The sequence below is a fragment of the Gracilinanus agilis genome, chromosome 6 (assembly GCF_016433145.1).
Source record: "Gracilinanus agilis isolate LMUSP501 chromosome 6, AgileGrace, whole genome shotgun sequence".
In the NCBI taxonomy this organism is placed as follows: domain Eukaryota; kingdom Metazoa; phylum Chordata; class Mammalia; order Didelphimorphia; family Didelphidae; genus Gracilinanus; species Gracilinanus agilis.
Genome location: NC_058135.1, coordinates 215,789,604 through 215,812,092, shown reverse-complemented (window position 1 = coordinate 215,812,092; position 22,489 = coordinate 215,789,604). Strand labels below are relative to the sequence as shown.

At 38.0% G+C, this 22,489-nt stretch overlaps 1 protein-coding gene across 1 annotated transcript in view; it reads left to right on the top strand.

Annotated features, from left to right (window-relative positions):
• The window catches only part of AFAP1 (actin filament associated protein 1), a 147,577-nt gene that overhangs the window by 51,853 nt on the left and 73,235 nt on the right, over nucleotides 1-22,489 (top strand). The window contains exons 6-7 of the mRNA XM_044681768.1: nucleotides 13,941-14,033; nucleotides 16,099-16,180. Of these exons, the coding sequence (XP_044537703.1) occupies nucleotides 13,941-14,033; nucleotides 16,099-16,180 (175 nt within the window). The remainder of the gene's footprint in view (nucleotides 1-13,940; nucleotides 14,034-16,098; nucleotides 16,181-22,489) is intronic.

The window sequence follows — 22,489 nt, the reverse complement described above, 5'->3', positions numbered from 1 at the left end:
TGGGAAGTCATAGAATCTTGCAAGAAAGGGCCTAGGGACCATCTAGTGTAGGAATTCATAAACAAAAACGTTTTTAATAACTCAGTAGAATGGGTTTCTTTTGCAAAAGTATATATTGTATATGATTTAAAAACTTTATGAGGAAATGTTCAAGTCATCTCTGTTGGCCTTTCTCCTTTGTAAAATGAAAGGTTTAGAATAGATGATTTTTTTTTATATTTTTCAACTTTGACTCTAGCATGTTTAATAGATGGTTATTGAATTGAATTATGTTGTTTAGAAGAGAATTGAAGTTTCTCAATATTACATTATTGTTTTGGGGTGGTGGAGTGGTTCTTAAATTGTGTGTGTTTAGCCTCTTGATTCCCTCCCTATATTTTTTTGGGGAGGTTATAATTTGAGGTGGGGATTTTTTTTGATAGCAGACAGACTGTTAAATATATTTCTAGACAAAAAACATACGTTTTGCAGGAGGAAAAAATTGAGAGAAGGCACAGACTCCAACTGGAATGGCCATTATTCCAAACTCCATTCCTTATTTTTGGGAATAAAATGATTCTTTTTTAAAATTCATCTTTATTTTCAGCTCTGCATTCTCTCCCTTCCATCTCTACCCTGCTACATAACTCCCAGTTAATAAAGCAAGAAAAACAAAACCCACATGAGCATAATTCTAATAGAAAAGCAAAAGGGAAGGGAAGGAGAGGAAGAGTTAGAGAACTGGAATTTGATTCAGCAAATGAATGTTTTCCTGGGCTTCTTTGCCAAGCCCTTTATGTTATATTCATTGGTCTATTTGCAATCCATTTAATAATAAAATTTTTGTCACTAGGAGATAATACTAGAGTCAATGCTAGATAGAAAGAGTTTGTGCTAACAGATAAGGAGAGTGTGATCACACAAAGCAACAACATGGCTCATTGACCTCATGAGTCCAGAACTCTGCCCCAAGACCAAAGCTCAGGAGCCCTAGACATCAACTTCTGCTGATGAATAATGGATGCGGGCAGCTAGGTGGCTCAGTGGATTGAGAACCAGGCCTAGAGATGGGAGATCTTTGATTCAAATCCGGCCTCAGACACTTCCCAGTTCTGTGATCCTGGACAAGTCACTTAATTCCCCCACTTAAACCCTTACCGCTCTTCAGCTTTGGAATCAACATAGTATTAATTCTAAAATGGAAGGTAAAGGTTTAAGAAATAAAAATAAAATAAAAGAACAGACAGTTGTCAATTTTTGGGAGTTCCCAACATGTTATTCTAATTCCTTCCTCTTCCTCTGTATGCCCACCTGAAAACAGTTCATGTTGTGCCTTAAAAATGTCCGTCTTTTTTAACTTCCATAGTCTTGGGTTCCATTGTTGCCTCTCAATTATATTTCAGCAGTTTCTTTTGCTCTAAATTTATGCATATCCTCCCAACCCTGCCCATTAGAAAGGAGTTTAGGGTGCCAGAGAGTGATCTATTCAGATAAGAGTGACAGTAAGCAGGAAGAAAGTGATAGACCTATCCCAGCTATACTCCTGATGGCCCAGGTGCAGCTGATATAGGAGAAAATATGCATGTGGCTAGGATGTGTAAGCAATGTACCCATCCACTATTCATACCCCCCCATTTTATATATATATATAATATATATATATATATATATATATGACAGGTTCAGACTTAGGATCATAGATCTAAAGCTGGAAGGAACCTCAGAGGCCATCTAGTCTAACTCCATCATTTTACAGCTTAAGGAAACCGAGGCCCCAGAGGGAAATAGGTTACCTGAAGTCAAATAAACAGTAACCACAAGACTTCCAATTCAGACCCTCTGATTGGAGAGCCTGTGCTCTTTTCCTTTGTACAAAACATTCCAGACATAGAATAATCATAGGTAAGTTATTCTTTGTTATACTTGTTATACTTTGGGTTAAAAATGCAATGCTTATTTAAGTCACAACTTATGAAATATTAAATGAGGCAAGTGTTGATTAAGGTTGGCTCCCACATGAACAATTTAATATTTATGAAGCCCAGACATAATTACATGAGCTCAAGCCATCAAACAGATAATTTGTTTATTTGTTTGTGGTCTGTTTAGGAATTTGTAAAGCATTCTTATTGTCTCAATATTGATTAATGGGTGAATGGCAGTTGGGAAGGATGTCTCCAGTAGAGCGTGCTAGATCTTGGCCCCCTGTTGTTTAATATTTTCACCAGGGACTTGGATGAAAGCCTAGATGGCATGCTAATAAAATTTACAGGAGACTCAAACCTGGCTTAAAAAGCAAAAATGCTGAAATGGTAACAGCAAGATCTGTAAAGATTTTGAGAGGATAATATGATGGGCTGAATCCAGTTTGAAGAAGTTTAATAGGCGTAAATATCAAGTCTTATATTCAAGATAAAATCAACTTTACAAGTAAAGGACGAAGGAGGCAGATAGACAATAATTTATATTGGGATTTTCATGGACTACAAGGTTAATAAGAGTCAGCATCGTGACACAGCAGCAAAAACCCAGACAAAACTAATGTCATCTTAAGCTGCATTAAGAGAAATGTAGCATCCAGAATAGAAAAGGTGATAGTTTTACCATCCTCTGCCCTCTTCAGTGAATTTTCGGAATATTTGTGTTTAGTTCTGGCTATCAACATAGTGTAGTGGGTTAAGAATTGGCCCTGAAGCCCAGAGGACGTAGGCAGAAGTTCCTCCTCTGACAAATACTATACTGATTTTATGTCCCTGAGCTAATCATTTAACCCCTCATGTCTGTAGGTGAATTTCCAAGTCAGGAGTTTTTGATCTGGTGTTTATAAACTTAAAAAAAAAAGCCCTAACACTTTAATGACTATTTTATTATGTCAAAATCATATATTCATTTTAAAACATCATTCCAAGGTTCTTTATTTGACCTTATGCCACAGGAATCCATCACACAAAAAAGTTTGAGTTCTCTCTCTAATGTAAATTACATAGAAGGTGATGACGTACCCTGGTAGATGATACCCTACTGAGATCTCTGAATACTAGTCAGATGACAAGTCTAGTTCCTCTCCCTATCATGGCATAGTATTTTAGAAAGGATACTGGAAAACTTTATTGGGTCCAGGGGAGAGATCAACAAGCAAGATAGTGAGGGACTGAAGACATTCTATATGAAGAACAGTGAGAAATAGGAAGGAAATGTCATTTTGTCTTCATGTATTTAAAAGACTAGCTATATAGAAGGTTGAGATTTGATGTAGAGATGATGAGAGATAATGGGGTAAGAATTTCAGAGGGTTTGATTTTTAGAGTCAACATCAAGGGGGAAAGTGATACCTTAGAGCAGTGGTACCCAAACTTTTTTGGCCTACTGCCCCCTTTCCAGAAAAAATATTACTTAGCGCCCCCTCACAGTTATTCACTGCCCCCAAATGCACCTGTGACCATCAGCGCTCTCCTGGATTGCTGCAGCACCCACCAGGGGGCGGTGGCGCCCACTTTGGGAATCACTACCTTAGAGTCTTGTGAGTTTTTCATCACTGTAAATCCTCAAGTGGAAAATGAATGCTCATACTTTGGTACTGTAGTAGAAGGCATCATCATCACAACAATAATAATAACATTTATATAATAGTTGAAAGCTTATGAACATTTAAAAAATATTTTATCATTTTATACTCTCAGCCCTAGGAAGTAGATGCTATTATTGTCCCTATTTTATATATAAGGAAAATGAGGTAGAAAGAGGCTTAACTGACTTGCCCTGTGTCATATGGCTGAAGTCAAATTTGATCTCCAGTCTTCCTGACACCAGGTTTGGCATTCTTTCTGTTGTACCACCTTGCTACCCCAGCTTCATTCTTCTCTTAATACAAATGGAATGCCCTATTGATTTCCCCAGTGATTCTTCATGATTTTGCCCCTTTTCTGTGGTAGGAAAACAATAATGTAATAACAAGCATTCACATTTTAAGAGTGGTTTATGGTTGCAAAATGCTTAATAAGGGAAAAGACAAGAATGTCATTTGACTGAGTGGGAGGAAAGCCTAGATACCTGGGGATTGATGTGATGAAGGAGACCATTTCCTCTGTTCTCTAATGGGGAAACACAGGCATTATAATTATAGGACCTACTACATAAAAAAAAAAACAAACCTCAGTTTAAAATAGAGCTTGGGAAGGAGGTATGCTTTTAAAACAATGATTGTTGAAGGGCAAAATTGTAGGATACTATTGAAAAAAATCAATTCAGTGGCATCCTCCTACTGCCCAGTTGTACCTCAGCAGACACTCCGTCATACAGAGGAAGGGCACAGAGATGCTTATTTTTGGCGCAAATTGGACTGTGGCTCCACTCTCCACAGTACATTAAAAGGGTGAAAAGGAACCATTCATTTCTGTTGTGGTATTCTAACCTAATATCCAGTGGTGCATAGTAGCAGCCCTTCCATAAATAATCGCCCTAGGCATAAGTCATTCAATCAATATTTTCAAGTGCCTACTGTGTGCCAGACATTCGGTTAATCTTTCCAGAAAATCCTGCTCAGTTATAATGGAATGCCTACTTCAAGTGATATAGGCACAAAGGAAAGAGTGCTGCTCCAGGAGTCAGCAAAACCAGAGTTCAAATCTAGCCTCAGACACTTATGAGTTTTGTGATGCTGGGAAAGTCACTTAATCTCTGTCTGCTTCAGTTTCCTCATATGTAAAAAGGAATGTAATAAGAGCACCTATACTACAAGGTTGTTGGGAAGATAAAATGACTTAACAATTGTATAAAACATTTTAAAAATCTTTAAAGTGCTAGCTATCTTCATTGCCATTGTTGTTGTTTTTCCTAACATCAGAATTCCAGAAGACTATCAACTTACCTCTGTGGTCTTGAGCCAAATCACTTCTTGTTTCTTCAGTTTTCTCCGTATAAAATGGAAGAACCAAATTAGATGACCACTAAAGTCTCTTTAAATTCTCACAGTTTACATTCCATTTTCAGATATCATCCATCTCTAATATTCTATGGTCTAAGGTGACTTCCACTGCTTAGATTTCACATTCTAAAATTCTTTCAGCTTCTAACATTCTATTTTCTCATGTTCTTCCATCTCCAACCATCTATGTTCTTAGGTCTTTTCCAGTGCCAATGTTCTGTTCTCAGATCCTTTCCAGTTCTACCATTCTATCTTTTAAGGCTCCTTTCTATCTAGTCTTTTTTCAGCTCTAAATTCTATATTCCAATATAATTTCTGACACATTCTATGATTCCGTGTTCTGATATTTCATTTCCAAAGTCTTATCATTCATATTCCTTAGAGTCTAGAGTAAGTGCTCCTAACCTGAGTTATGAACATGTTTCTAAAAAATTAGTAACTGTATTTCTGTATAATGAGTTTTCTTCCTAAATCTATATTTTATGTATTTAAAAACATGATTCTGAAAAACTAGGCTTAAGTAGACTACCCAAGTGGTCCATTACACAAAAAGTAAAGAATCCTTGGACTAAAGTCTACAAGAGAAGCAATAGAATGCAACATCATGTACTCCTTTATGGTGGTACAATGAATAGAGTGCTAGATCTGAAGTCAGGATGACTCATCTTCCTGAATTCAAATCTGCTTTCAGATGTTTACTAACTGTTTGTTTCTAGGCAAGCCTCAGTTTTCTCATCTGTAAAATGAATTAGAAAAGGAAAAGGCAAACCGTTCTGGTATCTTTGCCAAGAAGACTCCAAATGGAATTTTGAAGAGTTGGATACAGATGAAAACACCTGAAAAACACCATTCTTAGGCTCAAAAAATTGGACTACTACTTCTACTTTCTGTCTACCTTACTGAATTGCTGAAGAATTAATGGCCAAATTATTTTGAACAAAGGAGCAAATGTAGATGTCAGAAAATTTTGCCAAATTTCTAGATGGGGCAGTTGCTAGAATGGACTGATAAAGCTGAGAGCAGTCAGAATCTAGACAGCAAACCATATGTGGAGGCTTCAGATTACTGATCAATGTGTGAAGGGTGATAGGAAATTATTGCTGATGTCAGCAGAAAATTTAGTGGGAACAGAGAATAAATTCCACTTTTATAACTCCTGGCAGTTACAGACATCTCTAAGGGATCACTGGAATTGGCATGGGTAGAGGGTGGCCTGGGGATGGATGTGGACCCTTAGTTGAAGTGCCTAACTCATGAAAGAAAAAACTAAATAAATAGGACTTGAAGAAATTTTGTGGTAGGAAAACAATAGAAAAAGGAAATTTTGCTTGGATGTTATTTAAAGATACTTATTTTAATCCATCTAATTAATATTTCTAATAAGACAGGGGATTTTATGCTCTCATTTTTGTACTGCATCCTTCAGTGACCTCACAGAACACATTCCTCTGTGTGGCTCTCATCCACCTATCATGTAATAATACAATCAATGTAAGAGAGCAACCTATGTCTGTCATCCCTCCCACCAGACTATATTAAAATCAATAAGGATAGGGACAATCTCCCCCTATGGTGGTGACGACACTGTTATGAATGCTTAAAATGTTGCTTGTTAAGTGAATGAATCAGAATTGATCTATATACCGTGATAAGTAGGAAGACTGAAGAAAGAGCTAATGGTGTTCTTTTCTGTACTTTTCCTTCTTTTTCCTGTTACCCTTTAAAAAAAAAAATCCTTACTTTCTCCAAGACAGAAGAGTGGTAAGGGCAAGGCAGTGGGGGTTAAGTGACTTGCCCAGGGTTACACAGTTGGGAAGTGTCTGAGGCCAGATTTGAACCTGGGACCTCTTGTCTCTAGGCCTGGCTCTCAATCCACTGAGCTACCCAGCTGACCCCCTGGTTTTCCTTTCATCTATCTGCCTTTTTCCAAATTTCCTTTGCTTACTTTTCCTCTGCAGACCTATGAGATGTTCTTCCACAAGGCTATCCTTGGACAATCTCTTTTCTTCTTCCCTGGTGATTTTATCAGTTCCCATGGATTCCTATCCTCTCACTTCAGATGATTCTAATATCTGTATATATAGTCATAACATTTCATCACTTTCAGTCTTACACTGAATGCCCTAGAGAAGTCTCAACTCAACATCTCTAAAATAGAACTTTCTACCTTTCTTCCCTCATCCTCCCCACTCCCAGAATTTCTTGGTACTGTCGAAGGTACCATCATCTTCCTAGGCTCACCATCTCATTGTCATCCTTGACTCCTCATTTCCACTCAACTCACCTATCCACTCTGTTGCCAAATCTTGTCTTTTCTACCTTTAAAACACCTCTGATGTATGGCTCTTTATCCCCACCCTGGTGTAGACCCTATAGTGAAATGAATATAGAACGATCATTGAATTAGGAGGACCTGGGCATTTAAGTGCAGAATGTGAAACCTACTGGCTTTGTGATTCTGGGCAAGGAACTTACTCTATACATCAGTCATTCTCAAAGTGTGATCCAGGAATTCTGGGGGTCCCCAGTACCCTTTCAGGGGATCCACAAGTTCAAAATTTTTTTTCATAGCAATACTATGAACATTTCAATTTCTAATATGGTAAATATCACCAATATAAACAAAAATTCTAGTGAAGGGGATCCCCAATAATTTTTTTTAACCCTTGTACTTGGGTGTATTGTCTCATAGGTGGAAGAGTGGTAAGGGTGGGCAATGGGGGTCAAGTGACTTGCCCAGGGTCACACAGCTGGGAAGTGGCTGAGGCCGGGTTTGAACCTAGGACCTCCTGTCTCTAGGCCTGACTCTCACTCCACTGAGCTACCCAGCTGCCCCAATCCCTAATAATTTTTAAGTGTGACCCTAAGACCTAGAAGTTGAAGTACCACTATTCTAAAGGACTCTAGTTACTCTCTAAGACAGTTGAAAATTTTATTAATAGTGGGAGTTTCTGAAATGGAGTTTCCTATATCAAAGAAATCAAAGCTCTACACCATATCTTCCCTCCTGCCCCAGAAAACAAAACAAAACCCCAAACTTTAATAGAGTTTCATCAAAGGAATAGCCTTTTTAGTTTATGCTCCGAATACGAAGAATAGCTGAAATAGCGTCTTTGGTGGTAGAATGTTATTATAACTATGGAAAATGATGTAAATAATTGGTTGAGAATATCTCTGAGCCAGTTATGTTACCCTTGATAAAACTGCAAAGTAAATATGGCCCTTGGGACTTGGGTATGCGGAAGCTTTTGTTTAAATAAACACTCTCTGTTTTATTTATTTGAAAATTTTTATTTGATCCATCTGCTGTATTTAAAAGTTTTGTAATTACTGTTCTGATGTATAGGTGAGATGCTTTAATGCTGCTCCCATCAGTGTTTCTAGCTCAGTTCAGAAAAGTCATGTCTTTATGTTGAAAGCTCCTCCTTTTTTTGTAGATTATTCCCTATAAAAAAGGACTTATCACTAAGCATTAGGAAGCTTCCCCAATAGTTTTGGGTGAGCTGTTAATTAAATTCCTGGCCTGGGGCAAAATCACTTAGACTCAGATCCCAATTTCTTCTTCCACTAAAGGGTGATCTACATATCTGTCTTGTCTACCTCCTGTGGTGTTTGTGTAAGAGAGACAGAATGGAGTGGTTGCTAGCATTGTAACCTAGGAGTGAGGAAGCTTGGTTTCAAGGCTTGGTTCTGCAACTAATGTTACCCTGGACATTTGCAAGGTAAAGGTGGAGCCATTAGTAGAAGACCTTTTTCAGATCTAACATAGGAGAGAAAGAATAAGGGATTGGGATGAGAAGACTGGAAACAAACAAACAAACAAACAAAAAAAAAACAACATAGTCCAGATGTAATGTTGCTATCATCCCTTAGCATTTTTCTTAAGTTTTAGCATTGTCTCATTGACCTAGGACCTTAGAGGTCCCAAAGCTCTTCCCATTTCACAAAGGAGCAGAGTGCGGCCAAGGATTAGAAGTAACTGCCCCAAATTCACATGGATTATAAGAAGCAGAGACACAATATAAAGTAGGTCCTCTGACTCCAGTTCCACTGAATGCCCTTCCCCTTTGTATCAAGGCACTTATTGCTGCCTCTCTAATCAGTCACAGCTCTCTGACATGGAATGTTCTAGAAACAATTAAATAGCAATTTTTATTTAATATCATTTCTATCAACCAGAGAAACAGCTTGTTATCTTCCCAACAGATCGAGGCATAAACTTATTCTCCAGATTTCAGTCTTTAAAACCCATTTTCCCCATACCCAGTGGGAACCTTCATAACCAAGTTTTTTGGGCAAGTATGTGAGGTATGAGAAGAACAGCATTTAATAGATAGAGTGCATGGCTTTGCACATACTCTGGAAGAGCTTTTGCTAGATCTACCCCCATCCTTTCTGTCTGTAACTTCCATTACTAGCAACTCTTGCCAACATTTACTGACTGGGGTGGTGGGAGCAGATGCTGGAAACAAGAAGGTCATGCCGAAGACAAGAGCAAATATTCCCAGAAACTGAGTGGTCAGGTTTCTTTAAAAAATGTGCATGGGTTGTATTTCTAGAGGGATGCTGTGAGCTGAAAGCAAACAGAAATCCCACAAAACAAATAACAATTTGTTTTCAGCAGATTTTGGGCTTATACATTTGAACCCAGCTCACCAATCAGGATAATAGCAGTTAGGGATAGGGTTAGACAATCCCTGAGAAATCATCAAGGCCATCCATAGCTACCCATTTTATAGATATTGATAAAGAATTATAGACTCTAGAGAGATGAAAAGACTTGTCCATGATCATATATCTACATCTCACAGGTCATGTGTCTTTTTTTTTAAACCAGTCGTTTTAGAATCAATATTCTGTATTGGCTCCAAGGCAGAAGAGTGGTGGTGGTGGTTATAGTTTTAAAAAATCATGATTGGAAAGCTATCAATAAGCACACGAAAAAGTGTTCTAAATCCCTCCTGATTCGAGAAATGCAAATTAAAACAACTCTGAGGTACCACCTCATACCTAGCAGATTGCCAATATGTCAGCAAAGGAAAATAATAAATGTTGGAGAGGATGTGGCAAAATTGGAATATTAGTGCATTGTTGGTGGAATTGTAGTAGTAGTAGATGAGGAAAGGGAGGAGTCTCAGAAAGCTTCATTTAATTTCCAAAGGTCAGTTAGATGGTGCAAGGGATAGAGTACAAGGAAAGGAGCAATCTTCCTGAGTTCAAATCTGGCCTTGGACACTTGCTAGTTGGGTGATTCTGGTCAAGTCACTTAACCCTGTTTGCCTCAGTTTCCTCATAAAGCAAATGAGCTGGAGAAGGAAGTGGCAAACCATTCCAGTTTCTTTGTCAAGAAAACCCCAAACAGAGTCAAGAAGAGCTGTAGATGACTACAACAACTGAATAACAACAAAAAGTCTGATAGTTAATAGATGCCAGAGGCAGTATATAAACTCAGGGCTTCCAGACTCCCAAGTCCAGCATGCTATGTACCCTCCTTTGTGAGGAAGAGATGGAGCCTTTCCTTAAATATTTCTGAAAACATTTTGTAGCATCTGCTTTTTTGTGGGGTGAAATACCCAAACAGATAAAGTCCAGTGACGTGTATGAAATAAAGATCAGAAATACATAAAATGAAAAAAGACCAGACCTAAATGTGACAGTTGTTGCAGGCCCAGTCAGGATAATGAGTGGTATTTGAAATAATTGTCTTCTAAAGCTGCCTTATTCAAATTTGGGCTGGACTGACTCATAGAGAAGATTTCTTGGAGGGATTTCTTTTGGTGTAATCAGTTTCAAATATTTTGCTCTACTCATGCACACAAGAGTTGTCAGACCATGTGTCTTGATATTTCTGGTTTCAAATATCATCATTACATGCATTGAAAGGCAACAAAGTGTTTAAATAAAAGAGGAATTGTTCTAAGAGGAAGGGGATGAGAAGGGGGAATGGAGAAAGATGATTAAGAGATTGTATTTTTCACAACTTTGTGCGTGACTTTTAAATTATTTTTTCTGAACTCTTCTATTTTTCCATTTTTCTACTGTCTTTATTTTTTTTCTCAGAAAATGCCAAATTGCAAACATTTCAAAATGTACAACCCAGTTCATTCTTAGAAAGTAATTGTATTCTTTCTTCTACAAACTATAGTAGGAAACGCTGATCCAGGAGAGTGAAGAGTAGTAGAATGGCTACTGGATTCAGTCATAGATGGGGTTCCAATTTAACCTTTACTACTTATTACCTGTGTGACTTTGGGCAAGTCCTCTCTCTTCTTTGTATGTCAATATTCTCTTCTGTAAAATGAAATGTGTTACAGTTGAACTTCCAAATGAAAATGAGAAGGAATTGTGTAAACCCCCCAATTTATTTTCTTTTATTGCTTGAGTCTTAAATTTCTAAGATGCACCAGCAGTTTGGGGAGTAGAGATTTTTTTTATCACATTTTGGTGGTTTGGGGGATATTAAGATCTTTAGTTTTGTTTTGGGGCATAAACCAATGATTCATGTATGCATGTATGCTTTTTTTCTGATATTATATTGTAATTCTTTTTGTCTTTTTATTAAATTTCTTCAGTAACCTAAAGGAGCTGGTAAAGATCCAGAGGCCCAGAGAATTTTTTTTAATTATCCCTATTGAAGTGCTCATTGGATTACAATATCTTGAAAACCAGTAGTTTTTAAAATTTCTTTTATTTCATTTTTATTTTTAAAAAACACTTTACCTTCTGTCTTAGAATCAATACTAGATATTGGTTTCAAGGCAGAAGAGCACTAAAGGTTAAGTAATGGAATTTAAGTAACTTGCTCAATTATGAAGGATCTTGAAGACAGATTTGAACCCAAGACCTTCTTTCTCTAGGTCTGATTCTCAATCCACTGAGCTGTCTTCCCTCTATTAAGTTATTTTTCAGTAGCCCCTGACTCTTTTTTTAATCCATACCTTCTGTTTTAGAATTGATAGTAAGTCGTAGGAGAACCACTAGTTTTAAAGCAAAGCCATGTAGCTACATAACTGGGTTATGAGCATACAGATAGAACAATCTTGGTGAATGGAAATGTGTTGTGTGGGATCACAAATGTATAACCTAGATGAAATTGTTTACCATCTCAAGGAGAGAGGGAAGGGGGGTGGAGAGAATTTGGATCTCAAAATTTTGGAAAACGTTAAAATTTTTATTATTTGTAATTGAGAAAAATGAAATATAAAACAAGAAGAAGAATGTTGGGATATGTGGCCCCTTGTGCACAGTTTGGGATTTGTGAAATTCAGAAACGTTTGTGAAATCCAAAGCATTTGAGCTGAATTTCATCAACCCCTAAAGTGAAGAAATCTTGGTTCTGAAAGTGCTGAAGTGAGCATAAGAAATATAGGACTTGTACTTAACTCTAAAAAAAATTAGCAGCAAGATTTTTGGGGGGGATTAAGTGCCCATTCACAGGAGATGGTTATGATTTTGGGATAAAAGAATCTTCAAAGTGTTTTGGAAACTTTAAAGAGTTGTTTGTCCTTTTCTGGTATTCATGAAATAGGCTGATGATCTCTGTTGAGGAAATTGAACCAGAGGCTTCTTTCTCACCTCTCTCTGCCTGTTAAATCTTTTGACTGGAGTCAAGATAGATTTTGAAGGACAAATCAAGAAGCTGTTAGAATCGATGGAAAACTAGCCTTCAGAGCTCACCTTAGATCTTTTGGCAACTGTAAAATCTTTTCATATTGCCCCAGCTGCAAGTCATCTTTCTCTGCTCAGATTTATCCAACATCCGGGATTTTCTTCTGTCCCCCTGACACATCATACCTTGTATTATACCAGTGTTGGGCTGGGAGTCAAAACATCTGGATCCAAATTCTAGACTGAAGCATCTTGGGCAAAGCTGGTTAACTTCTCTGTGACTCAGTTTCCTCATTTGTAAAAAGGAAACATCAGATTAGGTAGCTTTTGATGCCTTTCACCTAAAAAACTATAATCCCTAGTTATTGCTGCACGGATCTCATTCTGTTCAGTAGGCAGTAAATTTCTTGGGGGTGCAGGGAGGACAGAGTCCATTTCCATTCCTATTTCCTCATTGCCTAGGAGAATAAGCACTTACTCAATGTTTGCTGAATTAAATTGACAACTGATTTAAGATCCAGTTCCAATTGTGAGCACACTGAGTCCTTCATGGTTAACTACCAAGAAAATACATCATTGCAATAAGGTCGCTGAGCAGCAGTGATAGCTCAGTATCTGAATTTTGGTCAACACTTCATTATTTCCTCATAGAAGAGCAGCTGGGGCAATTGAATGGCTGGGCGTGCTGTCCTGTTTTCTTGTCAGACCTTGGATCTCATCCCATTTCCAGTCCAGTCCAAGCCAAATTAATGTAGCTGTGTCCATGGAGATCATATTGCAAAACTACCCCCACAGACTCTTGCATTTCTCTTCTGAGCAGGAGGGGCCAGGGTTTCTCTCAGCATTGCAGATATGGTTCCAAAAACTAAAGAGAGAAGAGTAGCCCATACAATTTTTTGACTGCTGGCAAAATATCGGTCTGTTTATTCTTCAGTGTGTTTTGTACCAGTAGTCTGAAAAAGTATGCTATTAGAGGATGTATCTTATAGAGTAGGAGAAAGAGCATTAGCTATGGGGTCAGAAGCCCTAAGTTCTAATTCTTACCCCTGTTTGATATTTGATAGCTATGTGATCTCAAGCAAATGACTTCTTCTGGGCTCAAAATAAGATGAGAGAAGGGTTAGGCAAGGTGAGCTCTAAGCTTTCTCCTAACTCTATATTTTAGTAGATAGAGTACTGGGCTTGGAAATAATATTTGTAAAGTGCTTTGCAAACCTTAAAGTGCTAGTTATAATAAATTCTATATAATAAATTCTAATAAAAAGTTTTAATAAATGCTTATTATTATATAGTTATATAGAATGAAATATAAAAATATGTAACAAGAGATATAAATTTAATAATGGTGACCAATGATGTAATATGATATAATGATAATTATTACTATGCAATTGTGGCATATTCATGAAATACATCTTTTTATTTTCAGGTTATAAGAGAAGTCTACAACAATTGCAGTGGTGTGGTAGATTCGGATGGGCCGTCTTCTAGTTCCCCAGTGCACAAGACAGAGCTAGAGAAGGTAATGTCATGAAAGGAAGACCCAGAATGTGACTTAAGATTAGCTGATACAAGGCACCTTCCAATTCCTCTTGTAATGAGCATAAAAATCTAGTCTTGCTTTATCTCCTCACTGGATTGGGAAAAACCATTCAGTTATCTCTTTATAAACTCTGGAACCACATTCACTTGTCTAGCATAGCTCAGGGAGGAAGAACGTCTCATCCTTTTTGTTCATGCACCTCTTTTCTAAGAGAATGACTGTTTCTTATTACTTCTTCAAGAGCTAGTCACATATTTTTATAATACAAGTGCTAGAAATCTCTTCATTGCCAGTTTTCAGGGTTTCTTATCTTTTATTTTTTTAATGTTGTACAGTCTGATATGGAAGATCTATGAAAAGAAAAAAAAATGTGACCTCAAATGAGGGACAGCATGGTGTGGTAGAAATAATACTGTGTTAGGATACTGCAGGCTTCCTTAGTTCACTTTCTTTGAGTTTCATCTATAAAAAGATTAAGTTGTACAAGGCGACCACTCAAATCCCTTCTAGCTCAAAATGTGTGTATTGCACAGGGTGAGAAGATGTCGAGGACTCTAATAAATGATCTGTGACCAGAGATATGAAAGGACCAATCTATTGAAGTATCTAAACCATCATTGTGAAGAAATGTGTTTTCTTAGTTCATGAACCCTCTCATCTTCCTGAGTTCAAATCTAGCCCCACACATTTGCTGGCTGGGTGACCCTGGGCAAGTCACTTACCCTGTTTGCCTCAGTTAATGTAAAAAAGTGCTGGAAAAGGAAATGGCAAAACACTAGTATCTTTGCCAAGAAAACCACAAATTGGATCATGAGCAGTTGTAAATGACTGAAACAACACAATACCAACCTATATATTATACCCTATAATACCAACTTCTGTCTACATTGTGATGATTGATGACAGGGTTGCTAAGAGCTTTCTCAACTGAAAAAAGAACTAGAAAATAGAAGTCTGTAAGAGCCCAGAGTTATGTAAAGAGCATTGCTAGAGTCAGAAGAATAAGGTTCTAGTTACCATTCCCCTACTTTTTAATTTAAATCTACAAAAAATATATGATCCCAAGATGGTAGGTAAGAGTTTTTTTTTAATGTCATATAAATGTGAGTTATTCATACTATCATAGCTATTTGACAGATGAAAAAATTGAGATTAAAGAAGCGAAGTCTTTTGCTCTACTGGTCTAACAGGAACTCTTTTGTATCTACATGAAATTATTAGTATTTTTACTTCCAGAAAGCATTTTCCTCTCAGAATAGTGATGTGGGGAAGAGTTGGAGATACTAGTAAATGCCATCAAGGTGAATGATTTTGAAGGGAAGCATGTTTGCAGAGCAGGTGATTTTTTTTCAGACCATTAAAATTATTTTTTTATTAAGTGTTTTTCCATAGTTCCATGATTCATGATTTTTCCTACCTCTCTCACCTCCCACCTCCCAGAGCTGACAAGCAATTCCACTGGGCTATACATGTATTATCATTCAATACCTATTTCCATATTATCCATTTTTATAATACTCTTTTAAAAACCAAAACTTCAGATCTAATACTCATATAAACAAGTGAAAAATCAAATGTTTTCCTTCTGCGCTTCTGCTCCCACAGTTCTTTTTCTTGATGTAGACAGCATTCTTTCTTATAAGTCCTTTGGGATTATCCTGGATCATTACATTGCTATCAGTAGCAAAATCATTTACATATGATTGTCCCACAATGTTTCAGTCTCTGTGTATAATGTTCTCCTGGTTCTTTTCAGACATTTGAAAGACCTACCTGTAGAAGTGTTTAGCAGAGTCAAGTAGATATTAAAGCATATTAAAACAACTCTGGGGTGTTGTTGTTTTTATTTACTTCCAATGTTCTTGCAGTGATGTATAAACATCTTTGTTCCATCTTTGCACTCTTAGTTATCTTATGATTGAATGAATTAGAGCTTGACCCCAATTCAGTTTCATATTCTAAAGGACCTTTAGCTGAAACTTGACCCCCTGCAGAGTCAGTATGGTCATTTCAGGAATGGTCTAATTTTTTTTTATCCATGCAGAAACTGTCATCAGAGAGGCCGAGTTCAGATGGAGAAGGTGGCGCAGAAAATGGAATTACCATGTGCAATGGAAAAGAACAAGGTGAGTCTTGAAGATGGCCCTCTTTTGTTCAAATATGAAAAGAAAATTGATTGTGTATTATGGTCAAAGGCCAATTTGATCAGCAATTTAATGATGTGGGTGCTAGAGGAATGACCCACCAGTCAGTAGAAGGAAGGAAATTCTTCTGGTAGATGTCAGGGCCAGTTATGCTTAATTCTCATTTTCTCAGACTTCCTCAATGTTTGGTTTAATTTTATTTCATTTTTGACCCCAACAAAGATTCTAGAGAAAAACACAACAGAAGACAATGTTGTATAATGGGAAAATCATTGAGTACCTTCTTGGGCAAGTCATCTCATCTCTCAAGGAAATTTGAGTTCCAATCAGTAAAACAAAAGGGTTATGACTAGCTGAGCTTAAAGATCTCCCAGGAATTTTATGGTACCAGGATTTTTCAATAGTTTCCCATCCAGTGACCAACCAAGCAGAGATGCGTCTTTGATAGGGTCACCAAGTTCTGGTAGTTTATGATGTTTCCAACATAGTGATGAATGAACCCTTTATGCACAGACACAAACGAGTGTTTATTTCATAAAATTTTGAGGAAATTCTTGAAAAGGGGCAGCTAGGTGGCTCAGTGGATTGAGAACCAGGCCCATGAGGAGATCCTAGGTTCAAATCTGGCCCCAGACACTTCATAGCTGGATGACCCCCTGAGCAAGTCACTTAACCTCCATACCTAGCCTTTATTGATCTTCATCCTTGGAACTGATATTTATCATCCATTCTAAGATAGATGGTAAGGGTTCATTAAAAAAAAAAAAAGAAAAAAAAGGGAAGAAATGGGCAGGGGGCAGCCATAGACTATTTGAAATGAGCATGTCTGATTTTAGGATTTCCTCAGATAGGAGTTTATGGATGAATTCACCAATCAAAGGAAGAGACTGTGGAAATAGAAGCATTTAGTGTCTTGAGAAGGCCACTAGGATGGACCTGGGGTCTTAGAAGTAGTCAGAAGCATCTCCTTCATTATAAGGGGAGTTCCTTGAGACCAAGGGCTGTTTTTGCCTTTCTCTGTATGCCCAGGGCTTAGCACAAATCATTGATTTGCCCAAGGTGGTATGATCTCTGATTAGAGAGTACATTTCTTTATGTGATGCAACAAAGCCATTTGAGGACTGAATCTACACTGTTAGTGCCACAGGGAAACAGGATTCAGTGGTTCTAAGAAGGCATAAGTAGGACATCACACAGTTCATTTGAGATTTCCAGGAGAGCCACTTACAGTTGTAGGACAGTCGTGAACATATGGATAGGCTTGGAGAATGGCTGCAGGAGCATTATTATTTCTTTCCCTGGCTGCAGCTCCCTAGTGTATCCAGGGGAGTTAGCAGAAAGAAACACCATGGTACCATCAGTCACACTGTAGGAGAGATAGGAGAGAGTCCAAGAGTCCTGGAAAGAGGAATTTGTGGTAGTGTGTATCTTGCTGATGCCTCCTTGGTTCCTTCTGTCTTTGTGATAGTGAGTTATACAGGTTATGGAGAAGACTAGAGGAGAGAGGATGATGATGAAGCTGGGTTTCAGATCCAGCCTCTCTGCTTGTCTTAGTTTATCCTCCTATGCCTAGAGAAAGGATGTCTGGTGCATTAGGCACCAGAACATGACCTTGGGGGCCTTTGCCTTAGTAGTGAATCCTTTAATCAACTGCAGTAATCATAAGTTTGTCTCAGCAAAGAGTTATTAAACTCCTACCATGTGCACAGCACAGGGCTTAATCCTGAGAGAGATTTAGCCTTTGCTCTTATAGACCTCACATTCTAGCATAGATTAAATAAAATAGAAAACATGGCAGATGTCTTTATTAAAAAATAAAAACCCTTATCTTAAAATCTATACTGAGTTCTGGTTCCAAGGCAGAAGAGCGGTAAGACTAGGTAACAGAGGTGAAATGATTTGCCAAGGATCACACAGCTAAGAAGTGTGAGGAGGGAAGTTTCTGTTGACTGGACAAGCAAGAGGAGCAAGAGTAGGACTTTTTGAAGAAGGTGGCATTTACCATGGCCAGTGGACCCAAAGGGAAGTCAAGAACTTCATTCCTGACATTCAGTTTTACCTCTTCTCATTTTCTTCTTTGCATCCAAAGAATTCATCATATTCAGTCTCTCCTTCCCACCACATTCTTCCAGTCAGGGTGACAGCTTCTCATAGCATAGAGGACTTGTGTTTCCCAATGTGGTGTCCTTAGGCAGGAAGCATAATGCTTCCTACATAGTGGATGCTTCATAAAAATGTATTTTATTGGACGGAATGGAATGTAACTGAAGTCAAGATGAACCCAATTGAAATATTCTCCATTCTCCCAAATCGTAATTTAGGAGGTTCCTTATAGCTGGATTGTGTACTCATCTGGACAATTCATGGTAGAGAGTACATTGGTCAAGGGCATGACCCCTACTTTGATCACAAGGTTTTTTTTTTGTTTGTTTTTTAGGGGATAAATTATAGCTTTCTCCGTAGGAAGTTATTCAGGGAAAAGTGTTATCTCTGTCTTCCTCAGGGCATGTCATATATGATTAAGAACAGGAAAGCTATCTTTAAGTTTGGCTCTGAGAGGAAATAGCCTGCAGTCTCCATATAGTGTTTAAAAATGGGAGTTTTCTACTTGAAGTCTGAGAAGTGTTTTGTTTCTCTTTCTTTCTTACTTCTTCTCCAACTTTAAATATTTGGAAATGAGCTCCACCTCCACATAGCTTGGTGAATCAAAAATAACTCATTTGCTGTGGTGCTTTTGCCAGCACTGTCTTTATACAACAGTATAAATAAAAGTGCATCTAAAACTTAGAGGGAAAACCTTTAACTTTTGTATGAAAATTGATATAAGTATCGGTTTCAAGGTAGAATAATGGTAAGGACTAGGCATCTGGGGTTAAGTAATTTGCCCAGGATCATGTAGCAAGGAGGTATCTAAGGCCAGATTTGAATTTAGGACTTCTTGACTCAAGGCCTGACTCTCTCTGCCTTCTGACTTTTCTGAGAATTTCTATTGTTTAAAGAAAGGCAGTGTGTGTGTGTGTGGGGGGGGGGGGGAAGAGCAGCTGGGTAGCTCAGTGGATTGAGAGCCAGGCCTAGAGACGGGAGGTACTAGGTTCAAATCTGGACTCAGACACTTCCTAGCCGTGTGACCCTGGGCAAGTCACTTGACCCCCATTGCCTCCCCTTACCACTCTTCTGCCTTGGAGCCAATACACAGTATTGACTCCAAGATGGAAGGTAAAGGTTTAAAAAAAAGAAAAGAAAAGAAAAGAAAGGCAGTGGAAAGGAGGCTGGTCTTAGAGTCAGAGGAGATGTGTGTTTTGAATCTCAATTTGCTAACAGTATATTCCTGTGTAAGTCATTTAATGGCTCTCAATCCCTTTATTATTTGTTAAATAGGAATAATAATAATGATAGTGATACTACCCATTTCACAAAACTTTTTTTGGGAAGGCACTATGTGAATTTAAAGTTCTATAGAAATATTGTCTACTTGATTATTATTTGGGACAAATGATTCCCAGATGTTTGGTTGAGAGGCTTTTTTTTTTTTTTTTTTTTTGATGTAGCAAAAAATGTGATTTGGGTCAATCAGTGGCTGATAACTATTAATGCTTATTATATGCCAATCAGTGGAGATTCAAATATAAACCAAAAAACAGCTCTTGCCTTCAAGGAACTTAGATTCTATTAGAGGAAGACAGCACATTAGAAGAGGCCTGAAAAACAATGGAGAGAAGGTCTGGACCCTTGCCCAATATGTTGGTTCAAGGCATAGCTCAAGAATTTAAGATGGTGCCTGTAGGAGTATAGTCAAGAGAAAACTGAGGACATATATAAGGCCTGAGTTCCTCATTCTGTGGTCAGTGTGGTATTTGGTGAAGCATGCTAGCGATTGAGGTAGCTAGGTGGCTCAGTGGATCCAGAACCAGGCCTGGAGATGGGAAATCCTGGGTTCAAATCTGACTTCAAAATCCAATTTGAAATCGAATACTTCCTAGCTAGGGAAGTCATTTAATCCCAATTGATTAGACCCTAACATTTTGGAAATGATATTTATTATAAATTCTTAAGACAGAAGGTAAGGGTTTAAAATTAAGAAAGGGAGATAGCTCAGAAGATACAGAAGGCCTAAATTATTCAGTCAAGGTGGTGTCATGTAAAGAATGCTGGATTTGAAGACATAGGACAATGGTTTGAATCCTGGTTTTGTCATTTAGTTATTACTGCTTGAACCATTTAATCTCTCTAGGCCTCAGTTTCCTGATCTATAAAATGGAGTGGGTGTGCTAGATGACCTCTAAATTCTTTCCAGTTCTAGATCTAGGATCCTATGATCTTTGAACCAAGATTCACAAAGTCTGCGTTTGGCCATTGGTTAACACTGCTATTGAAGGGATTTCTGAATTGGAGAGGAGGTAGGGCTCTGAAGTTCATTCCACTTCTGTAATTCTATGATAAATCTTTTTCCTCTCTGGGCCCCAATTTCCCCATCTATTAACTGAGAGGGAGGGACTATCTGCTCTTGAAGGTCACTCTTCACTATTACTCCCCAATTTTGTCAAACTAACACCACATGTTGTACACGTCCATGTTTTTAGGCTTCTTCAAGTTCAAACTCAAAACCTTACTTTTCCTCCTCTTTGTGAGGTTCTAGACAAATCTTCCTCTATTAGAACCACAGCACAGGTTTCTTTCACTGCTTCCTGGAGCTCACCCTAAAATCTATTTGCTCCCCCAATTTGCAACATTCCAGAACACATCTGTCCAAAGCCATAATGACTTGTTTTCCCTAAAGAATTCCTCTTATTTTTTCTCTCCCTTTTCTTTCAGGGGTGGTGGTGGATTCATTCCTTCAGTTTTGGCAAGGAAAATCAGTGTGATACCAAAATAATGAGCCTGGGTGTGCATCTCATTAAAATGACTGTCTATGAAAGGAGAGAGGAGTCTGTCAGACTAGAGACCCGCAGGGCAAAGATAAATGGGGGAACATTTCACAGATCTATTACATGATCGTTTATGCAAGGAACTATTGGCAAACGCATTGAATAAATACTTTGGGTGATACTAACTCATTCCCCCACCCACCCTGATAAAACAATTCCTAGGGTTTAAAGGCATGCATTCAGTTTGTTGTCATACCCCTTATTGGGTTAGATGAAGGGCACAGAAATGCCAAATGTGTGGATTGCAAGAATGTTTAATATTTGTTTCTGCATCTGCTTTTTAGTAATCCATTCACCCCAGGTTCCTTGTGTCCACCATTTGAGGACACACTGGATTTTCTGTCATGGGCGTTCAGACAGAGCATACTGAGAATTCTGTGTTCTTTTGTTTTTATAAATGTTTCCTCCTCTATAAAATGAGAGATGATTTCTCTGGTCTTTTCCAGCTCTAATATTCTAGGGTGTTTCTTCTTAAAGTCCTTTCTAGCTATGGCCTTGTGAATGTATTTATTTTTTTTCTGTAGACTTGTGATTTCATTAGTTTAAGGAACTCCTGGTGGGAAGACTCCCTCTAACAATGCAGATGTGAAACTGTCTTGTAGAAGCAAGGCAACTGCCTGGGATCACATAGTCATATATTTCATTGATGGGACCTGAAAAATCCCAGTTCATACTAGCTTTGAGGTCATTTCTCTTTCCATTATATTACTCATGAATTATTTTATGAGGTTTAAATTCTTCGAGAACTAAAAAAATATCCTAATAGCCTTCCCCATACAGTCAGACAGACAGACAGACAGACAGACAGACAGACAGACAGACACACACACACACACACACACACACACACACACACACACACTTCCCCTCCCCCCCTAAACTGGATTTACTGGTATTAGGAACTTGCCTACAATTTAGTCTTCCTTCCTTCCTTCAAACAGAGATAACTACTTGTCCAGGGTCATATAACTAGTAAATATCTGAGGCCAAATTTGAATTCAGGAAGTTATATCTTCATGAATCCAGGCCCAGTGCTCCATCCACTGTGCTACCTAGATGCCCCTGCAATTTAGTCATAGAGAGTTTCCAGGGGTTCTGTGAAGAGAGTGATTTACCCAGAGTCTCACAGCCATTATATGCCAAAAGCAGGACTTTTAGTTTAGTTCTTTCTGAGTTTCAGCTCAACTCTCTATTCCCTAAACCACACACTCTCTTATTTTAATAATCCAAGCTATTTCTCAGTCCCTTTCTAAATTGGAAATCTGTTGTAATTTTTTCTTCCACTCCCTGCTAGCTTATTGAGGGACTGGTCTGGATCTGAGATGGCATGGCCACATTTTCTCCATAAGTGCAAGTTCCTGTCCCT